Below are 24,305 nucleotides of genomic sequence, written 5' to 3'. Positions count from 1 at the left end.
GGGATTCTAACCTGCCACTCCTGGTGAGCACAATCAGGGCGCTGGCACAGCATTTGAAGGACGCCTCCACTGCACCAATGGCGACGGACTCCGTGGGGTCGCGGGTCAGATGCGAGACGCGGCGCAGCTCCTCAAACATCTGCCTGTGGAACATGGCGGCCTCGGCTTCACGGGCAATCTGAACAAAAATATGGTTTTTAAACATTACTCAACATTGTTGCGTGAATTTCTACTTTTAAAAGACAAAAAAAAACTTCAGGTCTAAGACGTCTTCATACCTGGAAGCACCACATGAAGCTAACGATGTCCACGGGCTGTTGCTGTGCACTGCAGCTCCTCACACACATGCAAACTGAGCAACATGAACACACACAGGAAACACAGTGCAACTCCATGACACGGGTTATAACACGTGTTATAACACACACAGTTCTAAACTACCCGTTAGTCAGGCAGCGACACTGATGGCAGTCAATGTGTTCACCTTGAACTTAAACAACTAACTTACGTTACCATATTAACCCAAAGATTTTGTCCCCTGAAAGCAGTCTGAAAAAGACAGCTTGTCTTATATTCGCGGACCAGAGATGAGAAACAGATAAAACAAAAATTGTTTCCATTGTCCACACATTTGTTCCATAAACAATCATTTTATCCGTTGTTGTATTCTCATGTTAAATGATGCCAAAGTTTCAGAAAATGAGGCGAAGTGAAGCCTGAAATAAATATAGGATGGCTCAAAACGCTCAGTTTCACAAGGCGTGGTAAAGCTTCCCCTTTGTGATGTCACAGAGGGTCGGACCTCCTTATATATAAACTTTGCACACTTTTCAGTTAGCTCTCCAAAGACTTTAGTCATTTATAATAACTCCTATGCTCTAACTATATCCTAACTCCTATTCCTTCTTAGTTAGGGAGCACTTTGAGAGTGTGACCAATCACAGCGGAGTGGGCGTGCCCGGAGGCAGGCCCTGGGTGGAATAAATGAAAGCAGATCATTTCAAATCCAAGGAAATACAGCTGGAATAGGTGCAGATTCTGGAAGAAAAGCTTTGTGTGCAGGTTATTGCGTGTAGCTGCTCTATAGGAGTCCACATCTCAATACAAAGGGTCATTTAATGAGCATAATAGGTCCCCTTTAAATATTCTTATGTAACTCAAATGAGTCATTTTTGGCATATTTTGACATATTTGACATATTTGTAACCCCGATGACCATGATGAGCTTTCACACGTGGACTGAGCATGCACTCACTTGATGCTGTGTGCGCACCGCCTCCAGAGGGTAGTCACCCTTGGCCGTCTCCCCACTCAGCATGATACAGTCATTGCCGTCCAGCACGGCATTGGCGACATCGCTGGCCTCTGCACGGGTAGGGCGAGGCTTCTTGGTCATGCTCTCCAGCATCTGAGGACAAGAAGAAGAAGAAGAAGAAGAAGACAGATTGTATCATGAAGAGCTCGCACAAACAAAAGACAACGATGGCACCACTTCCCAACGCACCTGTGTAGCACAGACGATAGGCTTGCCCATCCTGTTGCACCTGCCAGTCATCATCTTCTGAGCGATGAAGACCTTCTCTGTTGGGATTTCAATACCCAGATCTCCACGGGCGACCATGATGCCATCGCTAGCCTCCAGGATCTCATCAAATCTATGACAAAGAAAATCAGTAAGACATAATTCGATGGTATTGTGCCTTGTGGAGGTCCCATCGTGACCAGAGACCAGCTACGTGAACCGCTACAATACGCACCTGCGCACCCCCTCGTGGTTCTCCAGCTTGCTGATGATCTTGATGTCCTTGCCCTTCTCGCCCAGTGCCTTCCTGACCGCGTGAACGTCGGCAGCCTTACGGATGAAGGACGCGAACACCATGTCCACGCCCTGTTCCACGCCAAACTGCAGGTCCTGAAGGTCCTTCTCGGACAAGGCGGGCAGGTCAACGGCAGCGCCGGGCAAGTTGACGCCTTTCTTGCTGCCCAACATTCCGCCATTTTGAATCTCGCACCCCAAGAAGTCGCTACCTTTGGATCGGGCAGATTTAAGTGATACTGACTGGTTGTAGACCAGATGCTCAAACTGGTCTTCCTTCTTACCGATTTCTTTGACCTTAAGGGAAATCAGACCATCGTCAATGTAGATGTGACTTTCTTTCTCAACGACCTTGGTGATATTTTTGTAGTCCAGCCACAGAGTCTTCTCATCGCACTTCTCCTTGTAGCTGTCATCAAGAGTCAGCTTGATGGTGTCACCTTTCTTCAGCTCCACCTCAGCGGTTCCGCTCTGCACAACAAGAACAAGAACAAGAGCGTGCGTGACCTTCACTCTCCTAGCTAGCCCAGCTGGCGTCGTCATTGAGGCTGTTGGTGATCACATGGTAACAACTTACACCCTGGATGAGTCCGGTCCTGATTTCTGGTCCCTTGGTGTCCAAAGCGATGGCCACCGGCCGGTAGCCAACCGAGCCTGCTCCAAAGCTCTCTGCTGCTTCACGGACGTTCTTGATGGTCTCTGCGTGGTACTGGTACACAAGGTAGAACACTTGACTTAGCCAAATACCTTTGGAGGTAAAGCACAGCCTCTAAAGTTGGACAATTTGACAATAATCAAGAACGTATGGCTTTCCAGCGGGGACTACGGTATTCAACTGACGGTGGCTCAGGTTGGGCGATGTGGACCAAAACTCATATGAGATATATTTAGGCTGAATATCGATGTACGATATAAATCACAATATTTTTTCCACAAAGTGAGTTTAGACAAAGTCAAAGTTTCATTCAAATGTTAAAACTCTTAAAGCGGACCTATTATGCTCATTTGTAGCATTTGAATTGTGGACTCCTATAGAGCAGCTACACACAATAACCCACACAGAAAACAGATTGGGTGCCTATTCCAGCTGTATTTCCTTGGATTTGTGCTTCCTGCCTGTCTGTGTTAATTTACTCCACCCATGGCCCACCTCCAGGCACGCCCACTCCGTTGTGATTGGTCACACGCCCAAAATCAACCATATAAGGAAGTCCGCAAGTCCGCCCCTCTGTGACATCGTTTAACACGGGAATGAATCATAGCTGCTGAAATAAAATAGTCCATTCTCTTTTTGAAATATAGAAATCTTGAATCTTAATCAGGCCGCCCCCCTGCAGCCGCGTTAGCGCCGTTAGCTCTTCCATCTTGTTTTCGAGAGCTCTCACGTTGCCCACGGTTTTGATTGGCTGTCAGATGCGGAGGGAATTGGAGGAGACGCAGCCAGTGTTGATGGAGTTCCATATTCTTGCTAGTACGGGATCTTGACTATGATATATTTGTACATATTGGCAGGTCTACACTAATATTGAAAGTACTCCCTGCCTCTCACGCCCCCCTTGACAGTCCACAGCGAGCCCACAGGGGGACCCGAATGTGAACTTAGCCGCTATGTTTACTCTGCACCAACAAGTTCCTCTCTAGATGATATAAACAGATGTGGGAAATCTGACATGGCAAATGTAGCGTACTGATTAGCATCCTGTCCACTCATTGCTTGATCAATGAAACTCCCTCTGATTGGTCCTCATCTAGAAAAGCTGAACATTTTTCAACTTTCTGGGATCCCGTTGCAAGCCAGCATGCGCATAAACTTTCACATGCACAAATTTCACGCGTCGCTTGGCTGGACGGGAATTGAAAACGAATGGACTGGAGGCCATGTGGCCTTCAGCGTGTGGTGCCCATTTTATTTACATTGTTACGATGAAGAACCACTTTACCACCGGCTAGCGACTAACGACACACTCCAAAGATAACGCTACATATCGGTTGCTGTGTTTTTAATTCATCTCAAATTAACTAGTTAATTATGTTCATGTTAATTAAGGGGCAGAGTGGTTAGCATGTTGGCGACACAGTCAGGAGTTCGGAAAGACTTGAGTCTTGGGCATCTCTGTGTGGAGTTTGCATGTTCTCCTCGTGCATTGCAGGTTTTCTCCGGGTACTCCGGTTTCCTCCCACATTCCAAAAAACATGCTAGGTTAATTAGCCACTCCAAATTGTCCATAGGTATGAATGTGAGTGTGAATGGTTGTTTGTCTATATGTGCCTTGGGATTGGCTGCCTGAAATCAGCTGGGATAGGCTCCAGCATACAAACGCCACCCGAGTGAGGTAAAATACCATAAAACTGAAAATGTACGTGTGCAGGAGTCGGGGGTGCTTGGCTTCAGGTCAAATGTCTGACGGGGTACGCCGCTGTCAAACCTTTGAGAAGCACCGCTATGGAGAATCCTTGACTAGCGCTTCTAAAGAGCAGATGGTTCAACGTATCGGACGGAGCATAGAAGAGCAGTGAATCCTAAATGACAACTGCAATGCCAATTTTAGCACATGACACAAAACAGCTGCTTGGGGTCTTATAGTATTATATTATATATTATAGTATTTCTTGTTTAAACTATTCTCTTCTTGATATGTTCTTGATATATTTGTATGCGCTTGGTGGCTTTATTCCTGTAAGGACTTGAGGAAAACGGAACACTGCGGGATTGGGAAGGTTGTAGAAGAGTATGGAACTCCAACTCTTGGCTCTATTTGTAGTCCTGACAAGTGGCCCCACAGCACTCAATTTCAAGACTAATCCAAGTTGTAGTAACAAGCCACATCATTAGGTACACCCGATATTATCCAATATTCCAAGTGTTGGGTCATACGTACTTGAGAGTCAAGTTTCATGGGTGTTAACCCAAAGGTTGGTAGTTCACTGATCCGTTGGAGTGACCGGAAAGCCAAATGTCATGACGTTTTTTTTTTAAAAGGTGACAGGTCAGCTCAACTTCCGAACACAGTTAGGTCACATTACAGCCGTGGGCGGGTCACATGACTATGGTGACTGGCGTCAGGGATAGACTCGCACTCGCGCCCACACAGCAGGGCGCTATTACTACTGACTGGTAATGACACTGCAAAGTTCATCCATACAGTACATTTATAAACTTCAAAAGTCTTACTGACCTGATTTACCAACATCGCTTAAATATGTTCTGTATTGTTTGGAATTATGTAAATGCTGAAAGTATTACTCCTCCGTTTCTTTATTGACGTCCGTAGGGGAGCCCAGACAGGGGCAACCGGTGTCCGTGAAGAAATAATGGAGGGACAGATATTCATAAATGCTCTGCATTGCAGGCATGCCCATAAAGTGTTGTTGTTATTTACCAGTTCTCTTAGGTAAAGAGACATTTTTCTATGTGACAATCCATCAGAATGCAAACGCCAAAGATAAATGCACGAATGCAACGTTTCATATATTTCTAAAACATGAATGACAGTTTGTCATCAAATTCAGACTCTGTTCCTGAAATCTGACATCTGAATTTTACCACTTCATTTTCACATTAGAACCTTTATGACACTAAAACTTCATTCCAGAATCTTCTGTTTTTATCTATTCATTGTTCTTGTCATATTACAACCTAATCATATATATCAATAATATAAATCATAACAACAATAAATCCATAATTTGAATCAATTAGTAATATTAATTAATAATATTAATAATAATATTAATGACCTCATCCTCATATCACCACTTGATTTTCATAGTACTACGCCAATTATCTCATGAAATATTTTTCCCACAGAAATGTTATTTCTAATATTTAAAAAAATGATATTACAACTTTATCCAAGTAATCTTACAATATTGTTTTTCTTTTTTCCCGTCATATTTTACATGATAATAATAATAATGTAAAATTATTCTCTGAGTTCTAATATATTCCTGCAATAACGCTAATTGTCAATTGTCAAATCCCAAGGGACGATTCCAGCGACTAGTAGTAGTTGTACGACTAGTTGTACGCGTTTGGTACCCAATAGGTATTTTATATCTCCAATATATGTATCTTCCTTCACTCACCTCATGTGTTCCGTGTGAGAAGTTCATTCTTGCAATGTTCATCCCGGCCTTGATCATTTCTTTGGCCATGTCCACAGATCGCGAGGCAGGTCCTGCAGGAAAACATTTAGCATGAGATGCTAAGCTAAGATATTCAATTAGATGGATATATTATGGGAATATTGGACTTTTTTTGTGCGCCTGACCGATAGTGCAGATGATGCCGGTGTTTCGGGACACAGCAGGTTCAGAGTCGATGTCCAGCAGGCACATGTGCTCGATGAAGGTGTCCGCCATGGCAGCGTGCAGCTGCTGGGTGTGGATGATGGAGGCATCCTTGGACTTGGACATGACTGGACAAAAGGGCCTTTGGGACGATGCCTTCAGGCGGGGGTCAGACAAAAAGACATTGATGAGTTCTTGTCAATAGTGAAGGTCAAGGTCAAACTGGACACATTTGACACTCAGGCCTGACCCTAAGCCTTGCGGACGGCCATTGGACATACAATTAGGTACACAGGACAAGCTGTATCCTGTGGTTCTACCCCACGGCAAACTGCAATAGAAAGGACTCTCTGGAAGTGTCAATCAAAACATTTGGTTACCATAGTAACTCGGAAGCATCCCACAATCGGGAAGGGTTACTTTATTTTTACAGTGACATGCGTTTGTTGGTTCCTGCTTGTCGGTGTGTTTATGTTCCCTTATAATTTAGTTTCTCTTTGGATGCTCTTATTTTGGTATTCACTTCCTGTCTGGCCCTGCTTCCGTTTTCCTGCTTTTCGTATCCTAGCTCAGGTGTGCTCCTTCCTTTTTCCATTTTGAACCATTTTCATAAGTAGACACACGCATATAGATACATACATTTAGCTACTATTATTCTAGATGTTAGCATGCTAATGTTTGCATGTTAGCATTGCTAGCATGGTGACAGCATATACAAGCACTTTCAGCTCTTTCCTACATTTTGTGAAGCTGAGGTGGTTATTTTTTTATAAATATGTTTTTAATGACTTAGTTATTTATGAACTTATTTATTTAACATTTTCAAAAAAACAGCTGAGCATGGCAAAACCGTTGAGCCTTGTTACCTGAACTATTTAGTCTAATAGTACTATAAGTTCAAAAGTACAACATTTGTACTGTTGGACACAAAGCTAAATTTAAATTGATGCCTGATTTACAGTCAAACTTTTTCCAAATTGTTCAATAATATCTTTTTTAGTTCAAAATAACACAAAATAATATCATTCATTTTCTACCGCTTATTCTTATGAGGGTTATGAGGGGTGCTGGAGCCTATCCCGGCTGTCTTGGGACGAGAGGCGGGGTCCACGCTGGACTGGTGGCCAGCCAATCCCAGGGCACATATAGACAAACAACCATTCACACTCACATTCATACCTATGGACAATTTGGAGTGGCTAATTAACCTAGCATGTTTTTGGAATGTGGGAGGAAACCGGAGTACCCGGAGAAAACCCACGCATGCAAACTCCACACAGAGATGGCCGAGGGTGGAATCGAACTGGTGCGTTGCTGTGCTTTTTGGAGTCAGAAGGCGCATCATTTCCCATTACATACAGTAATGAGCTGTCTCTTTTTATCCATTTGTATATCTTTAGAATGGAGTAAGAGTCCCACGTAAGGATTGTTCCATTTGAACAATCCTTGTTCAATTTAAGCCTGAATGGTGTTGCGAGTAAACAGTGGCAATTGAAAAGAGAAGAGGAGGAATCTAATCTAATCATTGGAACAGCTACTTTTACTGCAAATGTTAATCCGAAAACAGAGGAGTCGATCAATATCAAGCTAGCAGGAGGGTTTGCCGGTGGAAAAAAGTTAGCCGTGGGTCAAAAATAGACATTTTTATGAAGAAGCATATCAATGGAGAAAGTGGTGAGAGAGCAACACTTGAGAAGCTTGTATGAACGCTGTAATGAAAGTACTCTAGATCAGAATAGAGGTCTTGGTGCCAGCTGAACAAACAGCCGGTGCAAAAAAGCAACAAGGGCAGCGTGTGCCCGGCTGACTGCACGCTCCGCATTCCACCCGGAGTCCATGTGGGGCTGAAGGACACGAGGAGCAAGTCACTTGTGGCCGAAGCTAAAGGTGAAGCACAGATACCCGAGGATAGTGGGTTCTCGTGTGGGAAAAAAACAAGAAACACAAGGTTTTCCAGACTGATTTCACTCAGTGGAAAGACTCGGTGGTCCGGTACAACATTCTCGCCCTTAGCACCGACTTAAAATAACCACCTGAGAGTATTTCTGGGGAGGGGAAACATACTTCTTTTAATAGAACATTTGAAATGACATAATCCCTCACAGAAAGGTCACTGCATGTACAAAAGTCATCATGGATTCAAACGCTATAGTGATCATATAGTATAATACAGTATGCCATTTAAATGGTAATACATGCAGGTGAATGTAACCCACAGACCTTCCTAATACTACATGGAGAAGTTCACTATTATTATCCCAGAATGCATGCAATTAAGGGGAAATAAGACATATACACATCTATATAATAATATATATATAATATATACACTTTTCTATATCAAAATACCTCCTCAGAAAAAAAAACAACAATAAAAAACATAGTGGTGCAGACACACACACACGAATGTGAATGTGCACTCACCTTTCGGTTGAACTTTGCAGGGTCCTGAATGCACCACTTCACTGCCTGCAGCGGCTCCTTTTGTGCGCTCGGTTAACCGGAACTACTTCACGACGAGAATATAGTCCGCGTTCATAGGAGCTAGTCGCTAGCTCGAGGTTGTCTCGACTTGCGCTGACTTGTACAAATAGAAATACTTACAAAAAAAAAAAAAGCTCGTACAGGTGAGTTTTTTCAAAAGAAAACATGCCTGACAAACTTGGAGTTGGACACGGCACCCGCTTGTGATAACCTGTGACAATAGCGGCCTCTTGTGGCCTCCCAGGGGAAGTGAACACACAAACCATGCTAAATAATTACTGTTGCATCTAGAATAGATCATTTTACTGCAAAAACCCTAATTATCTTTCTGATTCTCAATTAATGAAATAAATCTAAAATCTAAAAAAAATCGGAAAAAAGATGCACATGCAAGAAAAAAATGTGTCGTTTTATACAAAATATGAGCAAATATGCAAGCAGCCACCATAATTAGTTTAAATGGTTTTGATGCAAGGAGTGTCAGAACTGATCAATTAACTTTTAAAGCAGAGGTCTCAAACAGGCGGCCTGCGGGACACTAGTATGAGGCCCCTGCTTTGATATGAAAGTTTAATGTTAGTGCGGCCCGCGCAAGTTTGATATGGATGCTGTATGGTATCATGTACCCAGAAAAAATTATTACGTTTAATTAATGTTCATGTTAAAGGTTAAATAACTGTTAATAGTTATCCTCCCTATCCGTGTGGAAGTGGTAAGTTTTTGGCTATTTAAGTTGAAAGGAAATAACTTGAAGGCTACCGTTTAGGTCGCTAGCTCTCTAGTTTGCGAGTTAGCATGTGTCTCAAGACCCTGCAGTTGCGCAATATGTTGTAAATAAAAAGAGTATAAATGTGACTATAGTCGTGTTTTGTCATGTCTACAGGGCTCTAATAATGCTTTGTTCATTTTCATCTGAAAAAAATCATTTGTCTACCCACCAACTATATGTGGTTTCTTAAGTTTATTATTTTTATTATATTTAATTATTACTGATTGATTGATTTTCGTTATTCTTGATTTGTTTATTTATTTTCATCTTATTTTGTGCAGAAAAATAAAAATTAAGATTATTTTTTGTTTTTTTTGTAAAACCTGATGCGGCCCAGCCTTGCCCAGACCCTAGCTCCAGTGGCCCCCAAGTAAATTGAGTTTGAGACCCCTGTTTTAAAGGAACATATGGCCATCTTGAAAAAAAGAAGTCCCAGACCAAACACTCGCTCTTACTAGTTTAAGTGGATTAGGCTGAGAAAAGCACTTAATGAGACAGCCCTGATGCACGAAGGCCGAGAAGTGTGTCATCTGACCAGACTGTGGACCAGCAGGGTTAACTGCTGATTAAGGTCAAAGTAGACACACACACACCGAAAAAAAAAATGAGTGTTTTGAATCAATTTGTTGTCACCTCAGGGGGAGTCTGCATCCTGCCGTGAGTGGCTCAGAAAAGTTAACACCACTCTGGGCCTGGAGGATCACATGAGGCCATCCGTGAGTCCCCGACTGAACATGTGGACTTCCTCCTGTCCGGATCGCAGGACATCGATGACAGCAACACACAGGACCAACCGGGCCGTGAAGTAGCACGCCGTATTCCTGGACTCCTTGCGGATATTTCAGTTTTCTTAAGTGACGGATTTGGATGGGCAACATTTATCTGTAAAAGGAGGTAAGTACACACACCGTAAACACCCCATTCATTGTATTGGAACATAATAATCCTATGTGGAATATGTATGTTCATTACAGGGATTACCATCTAATAGCACAGTGAGGAAAAGTGTTGCTCATGGTGAGTCCATATATACATTTTTTGGAGTCTTTCTTCCAAGTTGATACTACGAGAGCCAATACAACAGATATATCAAACAGGATCTGCAAATATCAACAATAATACTCCACGCTCACAGACAGTATAAAAGAATGCAACCATTCCATAAGAGTCTATGGCAGGGGTGGGCAAACTGCATTGATTTAACAAAATTGACGGGGGGGCAGACTCAATATTTTATATGTAACAGTCCAGCTGGAATTATTGTATCTGTAAAAGTGTCATGCAATCTGCTTTATGGGCACTTTGAGATCATTTATTTGATGTAAAGTGCGTTATAAATTTATAATAATAAATTTATAATTTTTTTTATTATTATTATTTGTTATTATTATTATTATTTGTATTATTATTATTATATGCTTGTGTCCCTTTTTTCAGGAGCACTTTGTAAACAACAGACCACATCAAATAACGAAATTATTAAATCTGTAAGTGTCATGCAATCTGCTATATGTGCACTTTGAGATCATTTATTTGATGTAAAGTGCGTTATAAATTTATAATAATAAGAATAAATTTATTATTATTTGATATTATTTATTATGATTTGATATTATTATTATTATTTTATTATTATTATTATTATTATGAAAAGTGCATTATAAATTTATAATAATAAGAATAAATTTAGTATTATTTTATATTATTTGTTATTATTTTATATTATTATTACTATTATTATTATTATTATGTGCTTGTGTCCCTTTTTTCAGGAGCACTTTGTAAACAACAGACCGCATCAAATAACGAAATGATTGTATCTGTAAAAGTGTTATGCAATCTGCTATATGTGCACTTTGAGATCCTTTATTTGATGTAAAGTGCGTTATAAATTTATAATAATAAGAATAATTTTTTTATTATTTATTATTATTTTATATTATTATTTGTTATTATTATTATCATTATGTGCTCGTGTCCCTTTTTTCAGGAGCACTTTGTAAACAACAGATCGCATCAAATAATGAAATTGATAAAACCGCCAAACCATGAAAATGTCGTCTCAAGCCATGATGCCAGCGTGTATGTTGACTTTAAATGAAATACTTTGGAAAGAACGGGCGGGCCGTATTCAAACACTTGGCGGGCCGGATGTGGCCCCCAGGCCGTAGTTTGCCCACCCCTGGTCTATGGCGTTGCCGGGAGCACTTCCTGTTTCCCAGCGTGCTTTGCTGACTGTTGTCTGCTCACGTAGTTATTGGTTACATTATTCAGTGGTGGTGTCTTGTCTGTTGCCATTGCGTTTCTGTGGGATGTTTTAGCTCTTTTGTTACGACAGTAGGACCGGTATGTGGAGTGGTGACTTCCTGTGGTTTCAGTGGGGCTGATAAGTTTATTGTGCACACGCTTCCTCACCTCCTGTTCATCTCCATTGCACTTTAAATTCTCCACCTTCTGTAGCTCTTCTCCTTGTAACCTCACTCTTCCACTCCGGTCCCTCTGACCTTCTCTGTACTTCTCTGTTAACATTCTTAAAGCAAATACTGCATCTGTAGTACTCTTGTTTTGACATGAAACCATTCTAGTGCTCTGCCCTTAGCCTAGCTTCAACTACTCTTTCCATAACTTCATGGTACGGCTCGTTAGCTTTACACCTCTGGAGTTGCCACAGCTCTGCACATCGCCCTTGTTCCTAAAAATGGCCACCAAAACACGAGGCATCTTCTCACCACCTTAGATCCCATTGAGCAACCCGGTTAGGAACACTTCCATACCTCCTCAGGTAGACCATCAGGACCTTCCCACTCTTCATCCTTTTCAATGCTTTTCTCATTTCCTGTTTACCAATCTTTGCTACTTCCTGGTCCACAGCTTCTACTCTTCCTGCTCTCTCCAGTATTTTGTACATTTAATCACGTACTTTATCTCTTATTTAACTGTTTAGGACACTGAGGGCCATGAATGGAGTGACGGTGAGGAAAGTGAAGGAAGTGAGGACGACTTCACCTCCGAGGTAAACATCTTCCATCCACGTCTCTTTAAGTGTCCTTTAAGGCTGAACTACATCCAGTTACAAATAATACATGAACGCAAGCTCCCTTTCACAGCAATATTATTTTTGACGTGTGATTAACGTTTGAGGAAGCAGTGGTGACTGTGGACGGACAAGCGGGGGCAAATATTGAGCAGAAATGGAGAAAGAAAGGAAAGAAAAGGGTGAAATCATCTTCAAAGCCTGGCAGAAAGTTGTTTGAAGCTTCTGTCGCTGTGATTTGAGTTATCACAGATCATCGCCTGGAGTTACTGGATTGTTATCGGTATTTTTTTATTGTCATTTATACAGTCATACCTTGGCATAGCCTACTAGTGTTGTTTAAATGAACAGGCAGGCATAGCTGAGGACAGCTATTTGGGGGCTTGTGTCAATGTGACCATAGCTGAAGTAAATAGCATTAGCAGCGCACTAGCTCCAGAGAGATTTAGTGATTTAGTGAACGTATTAGAGATACTCAGATCAGGGATTGATGCTGCCGATATTGATCATCCAGGACGGAAATACCGATACCGATCACATAAGTCAACATACATCGATTGATTTATGATGATTTTATGATTATGAGTGCTATCAGCCAGGGGTGTCGTATGAAGGGGAAAAAATCAGGACAATTACCAAGTCCTTTGACTGCCAGCAGACCCAAAAACCGAATGGTTGTGGTCTCTGCTGCACAAAATAAATAACCCAACTCATCACATCAAAAGTATTTCCACCTACTGGCGCCGCTGGATGCCTCGATGACGGCAAATGCGGCTTCTCAATTATTTTCTGTCATGCACCCCCCATGGGACAGAAGCCCCCCCCCCCCGTTGAGTACTATAAATTTGTACACAATCTGACCCCTCACAGACCTCCTTCATCCACACAATCCCCCACGTCCCCTTCGCTCCTCAGACTCCAACCTCCTGACACTCCCCTGTAAGACCAAGCTCCCAACCTGGGGAGACAGAGCCTTCTCCATCGCTGCCCCCACCCTTGGGAACTCTTTGCCCCATTCACTCCGTGCTTGCCCTGACCTTCCCAGTTTCCCACCTTCAAAAAAACTACTAAAAACCCACCTCTTTAAATCTGATTTTAATGTCTAACTTTTTATACCTGACTGCTGTGTCCCACCCCTCCCCGCCTTGTTTGAACTCTGATTGAATGTATGGATATTGTATTTTAATGCATCTTTTACTCTGTTTTTACTCAACTCTATTTTTATTTCCTATTTTCTCCACTGTGAAGCGTCTTTGAGTGCTCTATACAAATAAAATGTATTATTATTTTATTATTATTGTACATGTTGGTAGGTCTGCATTGAAATGAAAGCCTTGCCCCCCTCCCTCGACAGTTCCCCACGATCCCCCGGGGGGGCCGCCCCACTATTTGAGGAAAAATCAATATTATGGGTGGGCGGATATTTTATTATCGAACATCCATACTTATTATTATGGATAAAAACTTCTTTCTATATGATTAGGTGTGATTAATTATGAGTTAACTTCAGACAAAATGTGATTAATTACGATTCAATATTTGAATGGTCCGACAGCCCTAGTTATGACGCAATAACTGTCTTGTATCAACGTATGAAAACTAACGTGATTGGTTGGTTGGTCCTTGGAGGGGAGCTATGCCGTTGAGCCCAGCTGCCACCCCCGACTGGACACGGACGTCGAGGCCGTCAGGAGTCTCTATTCCCATAGCGCAGTCTCTACCAGGTGAATATGGAAATATATCATCACATCAGAAAGAAAGAATCCCACCATCTTTCCTCTCCTTCCAGGGAATATCAGTGGCTTGATGACATCGACGTGGATTTGAACATTAAAGCCAACTTTTTGGATGTAAGCATACATCGGACTCGTTGAGCGATTATGTTTGGACCTGAACTGCATGTTTGGTGTCCACAGGGGGAGGCGGCCAAGGCCTGGAGTGTAAATCCAACCGAGCCCATCACTGTGCGTCTGCACTTCTCTTTGTCGCAATATCTGGATGGACCAGGCGAGCCTCCACGCCGCTGCTAACGCAAGCTATCACATTTGGGTCTTACACCATTTCTCCCCACAGAACCCACAGTTCAAGTCTTCCAGCCGTCTAATAGACATCATTTCAAGCTTGGGAAACAACTGCAGAGGTAGAAGCAACTAGTATCTTCATCGCTATGGTTTGTTGGGAAAGATCCATGCTTTATTTGTGCTGAACAGTGTAATTGCAGCCTTCATATCTCAAGAGTGGAAACATCTGACAAATGACAACATGGTCGTCTGTCAGAAGAGGAAACACAGCTGGTTCAGGCCTAGCGGAACCATGAAGAAATTTGGTGCCAGACTCAGCATCTGGATGCCGCTGTCCAAGTACGTGAGTCCATGTCCTGGTTGTAGTGGCAGAGTGTGGAAGTGGTTAACTCTTAAAAATGCTGGGTTAAAAACAACCCAATATGGGTTTTCCCAACCCAGCGCTGGTTAAATATTGGACCAACCTAGCGTTGGGTTATTTTAACCCAACAAGTTGGGTTGGTTATCTTAACCCAACAATTGGGTTGTTCATATGACCCAACGCTGGGTTCATATTTACTACACTGCTGGGTTATTTCAACCCAGCAAATTGGGTTGCCAATATGCCATATATATTTTATTTTTATTTTTATTTTTATTTTTATTTTTATTTTTATTTTTATTTTTATTTTTATTTTTATTTTTATTATTTTTATTTTTATTTTTATTTTTATTTTTATTTTTATTTTTATTTTTATTTTTATTTTTATTTTTATTTTTATTTTTATTTTTATTTTTATTTTTATTTTTTATTTTAACATAATGGAAATCCCAACCCAGCAGCAAATAACAGATATAACCCAGTGAATTGGGTTCTCAGAATACCCAATTCGATAAAAATGACCCAACAGGCTCAACCCAGCGGTTGGGTCAAAAAAACAACCCAGCATTTTTAAGAGTGTACAAACTACGACACGCATGAACACATCTCCAACATCATCAGTGAAAACAGAGCATTTGTCAATGCAGTTCTTGACATCTGATCACCCGACAGATCCAATACCATCCAAGACCGCAGCCTGAGAGGAAGGATCGTTTTGCCTGCCATGAAACTCAACCAATTCACCAATCGCACAACTTCGTACAACATCAAGAATCCATCAGGAGAACTTTTCACGTACACCCCCAGTGGAAAGGTGAGCTTTGTACCCACTTCAAGATGTTTGGGATGTTTATCTCTTAGGGTCAGTCCAGCTCCCCTCCAAAGGAAACTCATTTCAGCCGCGTGGATCTGCGATATCGGTCTTTCATGAACATAACGTAGGTGAGGGTGGGAACGTAGTTCGACCGGTAAATGAAGAGCTTTGCCTTCCGGCTCATTCCCAACCCGGAGGGAGCACTCCACAGTTTTCCGACTGGGAACCACGGCCTCTGATTAGGAGGTGCTGAGACGCAAAGCGATGTAAAAGCTGAAGGTCACAGCAATAAGAGGCCATGGTGGCCATTGTGACATAATGCCATACTTTTGGGAGCTTTTGCAACGTTATTGCGTTCCCTCATAAAAGATTTGCAAGCTCTCACAAATATTTGTAAATCAATATTTTCCCCTTCATTTTTCTTCTTCATTTCCCCTCTGAGTCTTAATCATGTGGGCTCAGTGATTTCTTTTTTTATTACGACAATGTGTCATCTTCATTGCTGCCATCTTTGATGTCATCTATTTATTCTCCACATTATTATTATTATTATTATTTATTATTATACGGGGGCGGCACGGCGGTCTAGTGGTTATCCGGTGGCAGACCTCACAGCAAGGAGACCAGGGTTCAATTCCACCCTTGGGCATCTCTGTGTGGAGTTTGCATGTTCTCGAACCCAGATTCCTCCTCTTCTCTTTTCAATTGCCACTGTTTACTCGCAACACCATTCAGGCTTAAATTGAACAAGGATTGTTCAAATGGAACAATCCTTACATGGGACTCTTACTCCATTCTAAAGATATACAAATGGATAAAAAGAGACAGCTCATTACTGTATGTAATGGGAAATGATGCGCCTTCTGACTCCAAAAAGCACAGCAACGCACCAGTTCGATTCCACCCTCGGCCATCTCTGTGTGGAGTTTGCATGCGTGGGTTTTCTCCGGGTACTCCGGTTTCCTCCCACATTCCAAAAACATGCTAGGTTAATTAGCCACGCCAAATTGTCCATAGGTATGAATGTGAGTGTGAATGGTTGTTTGTCAATATGTGCCCTGTGATTGGCTGGCCACCAGTCCAGGGTGGACTCCACCTCTCGCCCGAAGACAGCTGGGATAGGCTCCAGCACCCCCGCGACCCTCGTGAGGAAAAAGCGGTAGAAAATGAATGAATGAATGATTATTAAACGGGAGCCAGGCAACAACATTCCGTTGGCAATTTCCCTGCTGTGTTATTGTCCAATGACAATAAAGGAAGTCTATCTATGTACCATTTTCTATACCACTTGTTAGCACTCACTCCAGTTGTGGGTGGAAGCTGGAGCCCATCCCAGCCGACTTATTTATACGTTTTTATCAACCTGAATGAAGATACGAAGATATACCGTATTTTCCGGACTATAAGTGGCACTTTTTTTCATAGGTTGGCTGTTCCTGCGACTTATACTCCAGAGCGACTTAGACATGAAAAAAGTGTTTATGTTCCATAAACACTGGACACCTTTTCTGTTCATGTTTATTTTTGTGTAGCTGAATAAGCATTGTGTTCTGTTTTGGTCAAGTAGTTTGGAAAATAAATTACCTGGATATATTGGACCATATTGGACCAACCTAGCGTTGGGTTATTTTAACCCAACAAGTTGGGTTGGTTATCTTAACCCAACAATTGGGTTGTTCATGTGACCCAACGCTGGGTTCATATTTACTACACTGCTGGGTTATTTCAACCCAGCAAATTGGGTTGCCAATATGCCATATATATATATATATATATATATATATATTTATTTTTATTTTTATTTTTATTTTTATTTTTATTTTTATTTTTATTTTTATTTTTATTTTTATTTTTATTTTTATTTTTATTTTTATTTTTATTTTTATTTTTATTTTTATTTTTATTTTTATTTTTATTTTTATTTTTATTTTTATTTTTATTTTTATTTTTATTTTTATTTTTATTTTTATTTTACGATAATGGAAATCCCAACCCAGCAGCAAATAACTTAACTGGGTTATTTCAACCCAGCAAATTGGGTTGCCAATATGCCATATATATTTTATTTTTATTTTTATTTTTATTTTTATTTTTATTTTTATTTTTATTTTTATTTTTATTTTTATTTTTATTTTTATTTTTATTTTTATTTTTATTTTTATTTTTATTTTTATTTTTATTTTTATTTTTATTTTTATTTTCAGGGTAATTTGCAGGTAATTTTCAATAAATTACCTGCAAAAAATTTTACTTATATATACTAGAGTTTTTTTTCTACCTAATTATGCCTTTTTGACCTTGTGCGACTTATACTCCGGAGTGACTTATAGTCCAGAAAATACGGTAATTTACATCTTTTATGTTTTTTTGCCCAAGAGGCAAAAAGAGGTGATGATGGGGTCCCATATGATAAAAAATACTTGTGTATGTAGTACAGGGATGGGCAAACTACGGCCCGGGGGCCACATGCACTCCACCAAGCGTTTGAATCCGGCCCGCCAGTTGCTTTTTAAGTATTTCAACTTTTAATATACAAGCTGGCAACATGACTTGCAAGTCGAAAAAAAAAAAAGTCAAATTCTATTTCGTAATTTGATGTGGTCTGATTTTTAAAGTGCTCCTAAAAAAGGGGCGTAGGACACTTTTACAGATACAATTAGACAATGAATTCAATGCAGAATGTTAGAATTGTAAATGTAAAATAGTGTGTGTGTGTGTTAAATATATTTTCTGCCCCCCTGGACTATTTTGTTAACCTTCCTCTTGTGTTAGATTTCTGGTATCATTTTTTATATTAACGGGTCAGTTTTGACCCGTGTATTAAATCAGCTATAAAATACACTAAAAACAATAAGTTACCATCAAATTTGCTTCTCATGTCTTGGTTACCGTCTTAGGCTTCCTCATCCATGAAAATGTTGCTTTTAATACTTTTGGTGTGGGCATGTAGGCCTTTTTTTGTCACTATACCCCTCCATTTCTATTTACAAAAATGGTCAAATGAACCTCAAAAGAATCATATTCATAAATTTCTTACCTGGCTATTACTGAGGGATATAGAACATATCTTTTAAATCAATTAGTTTATTTATTTTCTAATTTTAGTATTAATCACTAAAGAAACATGTATGGTGTTGGGGTGAATTTTGACCCATATATATTCATGTCAAGTAAAGGTAGAAAAAGTGATTGTTTTCAGCAACACAACTTTAATATAAAGTGAAATGAAAAAGCAGACCAGGTCCAGATCTTGGTTCACTGTACTTCTCGTTATTCTTTCCATGATCCAAATTGTAAATCAGCCAATCAAATGAGTGAATTCCCCTCACATGTCTGGACCTTGTTTTTCTGCTGGTATACTGGAAAAGCGGTCAAAATGAGAATCCCCTGAAGCTTCCATGATGAGAAGAGGAGCTGGTTGTCATTGTGTTGGCTAATTGTACACTTATGATTTCAGTTTCGGCTTAAATATTGCTTTATAGCAGGGGTGGGCAAACTTTTTGACTCATGGGCCGCATTGAGTTAACAAAATTGTGCGGGGGGCCAGAACATATATTTAACACACATGATTTTACGCTTATAATTTTAATAATTGTAATAATTTTAATGATTTTTAATATTTTAAAAATATTTTAATGATTTTTAATATTTTTTAATATTTTTAAATAATTTTTAATAATTTTTAATAATTTTTAATAATTTTTAATAATTTTTAATAATTTTTAATAATTTTTAATAATGTTTTAAATAATTTTTAATAATTTTTAATAATTTTTAATAATTTTTAATAATTTTTAATAATTTTTAATAATTTTTAATAATTTTTAATAATTTTACGCCTTGAATTATTTGTCTAATTTTAATTGTCATACTATCAGCTATATGTTCTTGTTTCCTTTTTTTCAGGAGCACTTTAAACATCAGACCACATCAAACTACGATTTATTTATTTATTTTTTTACTGAATAAGACATCCGACTTGAAAGTCATGTTGCCAGCTGGTATGTTAAAAGTTGAAATACTTAAAAGCAACTGGCGGGCCGGATTCAAACGTTTGGTGGGCCGCATGTGGCCCCCGGGCCGTAGTTTGCCCACCCCTGCTTTATAGTCATATTATTATAACCGGGTCTAAACCCGCCCTAACAATACAGTGGTCATAATTTCAACCAGACTATTTTAAAATGTAGTAAAAATATTTTTTTTGTTTTTATTTTGTTGAAATAGTTTCCTGACAAAGTGAAAAAAAGCCTTGATGCAATAAACAAATGTGATTCTTTTTATGCACTAAAATGTAAAACACGTCGATGCCGACCCTAACACAAGAGGAGGGTTAACTCACGAGTCAAAATGTCTGCCCACCCCTGATGTAGTCCATGTTTAGTACCTGATCGGTCGTCTGTGTCTTTTCCTCCTCAGAGAGTGGTGGTGTCAGGAGTGAAATCATCAGCTCAACTCAGCACCAAGCAGCTGATTGAGCTCCTGTTCTTCTCTCAGGCCATCGGGCATTGTAAGACCACCCCAACGCTCCAACATGGCTTCCTGGTGCAGGTCAAAAAAAAAAAAGAAAGACTGCAAAAATGCTTTATTCTGCTGAGATATCTTTTGAATGATTTTTAAAATGAAATACGGTATGTCCACAGGTTATGAGGTATGCAGAGCAGAGAATGGCTACGTTGAACGAATACTGCGTGGTTTGTGATGAGAGACACGTTTTCCAGAACGGCCCCATGTTGAAGGTAAATTCCGCCCGGCAACCCCCTGTTTATGAAACCGCACTCTTATTGTGTTGTGTTGCGTTCCTAGCCTGCGGTGTGCACCAGGGAACTCTGCGTCTTCTCCCATCACACCATGGGGGTTATGGCAGAAGCCACGGAGGAGGTCGCCACGGGTGCAGAGGTTAGGATCTCCAGGATTGTTCTTGTGTAAAAGTTGAGCCAATCCTCAAAGTATAAATATAGTTATTGACACCGTTAGCCACTCTATCCTCCTGTCCCGCCTCAAAACCAGCCCCAATGTCACTGATTCATCTCTGGCCTGGCAACGGTCCGTGCTCCTCCTCCGTAGCCCCTTTACCTCAAGGTGTTCCCCAAGGTTCGGTGCTTGGTCCTCTTCTCTTCATCCTCTATGTACATCCTTCCACTTGGCAATATCATCCGTCGTCATGGCCTCAATTTCCACAGCTACGCCAATAATATTTATATTATACATTATACATTTCTACCACCTCCATCGCCTCCAACATCTACTCCACCCTCACCAACTGCTTAGATGATATCAAAATTTTCTTAAACTTAATAGTGACAAAACAGATATTATCATCATCGATCCCAAAAACGGTACACCTTCCAAAACCCTCAACAAACTACAATATATTCACAACCTCACCTCCACCCGCTCCCGTCAACACATTACCCCTGTCCTCCAAAACCTCCACTGGCTTCCCGTCCCCCAACGCATTCACTTCAAAGTTCTTCTCATAATCTACAAAGCCCTCCACGATCTGACCCCCCCATATCTCACAGACCTCCTCCATCCACACAATCCCCCGCGTCCCCTTCGCTCCTCAGACTCCAACCTCCTGGCACTCCCCTGTAAGACCAAGCTCCCAACCTGGGGAGACAGAGCCTTCTCCATCGCTGCCCCCATGGAACTCTTTGCCCCATTCACTCCGTGCTTGCCCTGACCTATTATTATTATTATTATTATTATTATTATTATTATTATTATTATTATTATTATTATTATTATTATTATTATTATTATTATTATTATTATTATTATTATTATTATTCCTCTTCCTCTTCCTCTTCCTCTTCCTCTTCCTCTTCCTCTTCCTCTTCCTCTTCTTCTTCTTCTTCTTCTTCTTCGAAAGAGTATTCAAGGAAATACTTGAAGTTGTGCATCATATAAAGAATGTACGTACGTTTGATGACGGCTATGCTGGTTATGTATTTCTGCACTTGGGATCCCGCTTTATTCCATCATGATTGCAGTGGCCGTGTGTTTTTCCCATACGTAAACGCAACACTGTTTCTGCTCCACAGGTGGTGGACCTGCTGGTTGCCATGTGCAGGGCGGCTCTACAGTCCCCACGCAAGAACATTATATTTGAACCTTACCCATCCGTTGCAGATCCAAACAACCCCAAAATTCTGGCTTTTAGTCCGAAGGTATTATGACAACTCTGCTGTCATCTTTGTATGACGCGATGATCAATTTAAGATGAAGAAGTTCTTTTCTCATCACAGAGAAAGAGCTACGAGAGGCTACAAAAAGCCCTGGACAGTATCCTGTTCATTCGGAGGATGGCACAGGTGAGAGGTACTCTTGTACTATATGGTGTAATTACAGTTTCCATTGCAGGAAAAGGGTTTTCGGAAATTAAAAAAAAAAAAAACATTGAAATCATGTTTAGAATAAAATCTTTCAAGGAGTTCTAAAATAACTAAATGCAACTAAAATGACAGCAATATTTATTCTAATACAATAACAAATGCCCTTTTAATGCCTTGCTCACTGACAAAATTATTCAACCCCTTAAAGATGACCACTCAGAAGAACAGAGGTTTCAATCAGGGGTTGAAAGCACCTGGAGATGTGAACCGTAACAAGCCAAAACAACTGTGATGCTCAGCTCCTTCTAGACCAGGGGTCTCAAACTCAATTTACCTGGGGGCCACTGGAGCTAGGGTCTGGGCGAGGCTGGGCCGCATCAGGTTTTCCAAAAAAAAAAAAAAAAAAAAAAAATGCATTTATTAAAAACAGAAAAATGAATAAACTTTGCTTTGTTTCCAATTTTCTACAAGAAAAGCTCTGATAAAACATTCCACTGTTCTCAAATATCTTACTTTTTATTTTTCTACACAAAATAAGATTAGGAATAAAGAAAATCAATCAATCAGTAATAAATAAATAATAATAAAACGGCAAATAATTAAAAATTAAGAAAGCACATATAGTTGGTGGGTAGACAAATGATTTTTTTCAGATGAAAATGAACAAAGCATTATTAGAGCCCTGTAGACATGACAAAACACGACTATAGTCACATTTGTACTCTTTTTATTTACAACATATTGCGCAACTGCAGGGTCTTGAGACACATGCTAACTCGCAAACTAGAGCGCTAGCGACCTAAACGGTAGCCTTCAAGTTATTTCCTTTCAACTTAAATAGCCAAAAACTTACCACTTCCACACGGATAGGGAGGATAACTATTAACAGTTATTTAACCTTTAACATGAACATGAATCAAACGTAATCATTTTTTCTGGGTACATGATACCATACAGCATCCATATCAAACTTTAAACTTTCATATCAAGGCGGGGGCCTCAAACTAGTGTCCTGCGGGCCACATTTGGCCCGCGGGCCGCGTGTTTGAGACCCCTGTCGCTGGTGTCTTGGCAACATGGTGAAGTCCAGGGAAGGGAAATTTCCCCATGTGCAACTAATAAGGGCATATCTATCTTATCTTGTCCCCATTTGCCTTTCCTGGCTATAATGTCACCGTTCCCCAATCTATACGCAGGGTCCTTATTCTGACATTAAAAAGCAGATGGACAGGATGGACCCTCTTGCAGTTCCTCTTCTACAATGGTAAGAACACAGGAGATCAGGATTTTAGCAACTGCACACACTGGCCACTTCATTAGGTATGCATGCATCATGAATTCATGTCCTTGAAGATGAAAAAGAGCTACAGTCGTCGCTCATTTATCGCAGTTCATTGGAATGGCTGAAAGTTTACACATTCAAATTCAATATTTTCATGTTTAGAGCATAGAAAAACTTTTGGATATTCTAAATACAGTTTTAACATTATTAGAGACATCTACACTAGAAATAGCACCCCTATTGTCACCTCTACACTCCATTCATCTTCTATGGCCTCGCTATGCCAACTTTTTTCGGGTGAGAGGCAGAATGGCTCATTCAATCCCAGACATTTAACAAAATACAACTGGTCGTTTTAGGTGATTTCCAATGATCTTTCAAGGCAAGCAGAATATTCTATGATTATATGAACATGGAACATACTAAAAGAAAGACTACAGAAAAAAGGAGGTTTCTCCCTTCTTCCATTCTTTAAATTACCATATTTTCTGGACTATAAGTCGCTCAGGAGTATAAGTCGCACAATACCAAAAATGCATAATTAGGTCGAAAAAAAACATACATAAGTCGCTCAGGAGTATAAGTCGCACAAGGCCAAAAATGCATAATAAGGTAGAAAAAAACATACATAAGTCGCTCCGGAGTATAAGTCGCACAAGGCCGAAAATGCATAATTAGGTATAAAAAAACATACATAAGTTGCACTGGAGTATAATGGCACAAGGCCAAAAATGCATAATTAGGTAGAAAAAACATACATAAGTCGCCACAGAGTATAAGTCGCACAAGGCCAAAAATGCATAATAAGGTAGAAAAAAAACCATACATAAGTCGCCACAGAGTATAAGTCGCACAAGGCCGAAAATGCATAATTAGGTAGAAAAAAAACATACATAAGTTGCACTGGAGTATAAGTCGCACAATGCCAAAAATGCACAATCAGGTCGAAAAAAACATACATAAGTCGCACAAGGCGAAAAATGCATAATTATGTAGAAAAAAACATACATAAGTCGCACTGGAGTATAAGTCGCACAAGGCCAAAAATGCATAATTAGGTAGAAAAAAACATACATAAGTCACTCTGGAGTATAAGTCA

At 40.2% G+C, this 24,305-nt stretch overlaps 2 protein-coding genes across 18 annotated transcripts in view; one reads left to right on the top strand and one right to left on the bottom strand.

Annotated features, from left to right (window-relative positions):
* Positions 1-24,305, bottom strand: part of LOC131138881 (pyruvate kinase PKM-like) — a 52,464-nt gene that overhangs the window by 7,930 nt on the left and 20,229 nt on the right. Inside the window, exons 1-10 of one of the 6 annotated variants that reach the window (XM_058088214.1) lie at positions 22,259-22,281; positions 19,974-20,128; positions 6,088-6,262; positions 5,903-5,994; positions 2,394-2,525; positions 2,101-2,287; positions 1,758-2,028; positions 1,505-1,655; positions 1,256-1,408; positions 12-178 (exon numbers count right to left, since the gene is read on the bottom strand). In XM_058088214.1, the coding sequence (XP_057944197.1) occupies positions 12-178; positions 1,256-1,408; positions 1,505-1,655; positions 1,758-2,028; positions 2,101-2,287; positions 2,394-2,525; positions 5,903-5,994; positions 6,088-6,262; positions 19,974-20,033 (1,388 nt within the window). In that variant the 5' untranslated portion in view covers positions 20,034-20,128; positions 22,259-22,281. Of the gene's footprint in view, positions 1-11; positions 179-1,255; positions 1,409-1,504; positions 1,656-1,757; positions 2,029-2,100; positions 2,288-2,393; positions 2,526-5,902; positions 5,995-6,087; positions 6,263-8,530; positions 10,423-19,973; positions 21,098-22,258; positions 22,282-24,305 lie in introns of those variants that run through there. The other 5 variants (XM_058088215.1, XM_058088217.1, XM_058088213.1 and 2 more) reach the window with 5 other exon arrangements.
* Positions 1-24,305, top strand: part of LOC131138880 (protein mono-ADP-ribosyltransferase PARP6-like) — a 46,507-nt gene that overhangs the window by 9,032 nt on the left and 13,170 nt on the right. For 10 of the 12 annotated variants that reach the window (XR_009132149.1, XR_009132148.1, XR_009132150.1 and 7 more), the window contains 15 exons: positions 9,998-10,253; positions 10,334-10,376; positions 12,304-12,372; positions 14,023-14,117; positions 14,183-14,243; positions 14,310-14,400; positions 14,467-14,533; positions 14,604-14,753; positions 15,448-15,589; positions 20,006-20,137; positions 20,230-20,325; positions 20,393-20,485; positions 21,634-21,759; positions 21,838-21,903; positions 23,121-23,188. Coding sequence is in view for 8 of the 12 variants with exons in the window: in XM_058088209.1 (XP_057944192.1) it covers positions 10,374-10,376; positions 12,304-12,372; positions 14,023-14,117; positions 14,183-14,243; positions 14,310-14,400; positions 14,467-14,533; positions 14,604-14,753; positions 15,448-15,589; positions 20,006-20,137; positions 20,230-20,325; positions 20,393-20,485; positions 21,634-21,759; positions 21,838-21,903; positions 23,121-23,188 (1,259 nt within the window). In the remaining 4 variants the exon portion in view is untranslated. Of the gene's footprint in view, positions 1-9,997; positions 10,254-10,333; positions 10,377-12,303; positions 12,373-13,706; positions 14,244-14,309; positions 14,401-14,466; positions 14,534-14,603; positions 14,754-15,447; positions 15,590-20,005; positions 20,138-20,229; positions 20,326-20,392; positions 20,486-21,633; positions 21,760-21,837; positions 21,904-23,120; positions 23,189-24,305 lie in introns of all 12 variants that reach the window. The other 2 variants (XM_058088210.1, XM_058088211.1) reach the window with 2 other exon arrangements.

This window comes from Doryrhamphus excisus, chromosome 11 (assembly GCF_030265055.1).
Source record: "Doryrhamphus excisus isolate RoL2022-K1 chromosome 11, RoL_Dexc_1.0, whole genome shotgun sequence".
NCBI classification, from domain to species: Eukaryota; Metazoa; Chordata; class Actinopteri; order Syngnathiformes; family Syngnathidae; genus Doryrhamphus; species Doryrhamphus excisus.
The sequence above is the reverse complement of the archived record's forward strand: the minus strand, read 5'-3'. Positions and strand labels throughout refer to the sequence as shown.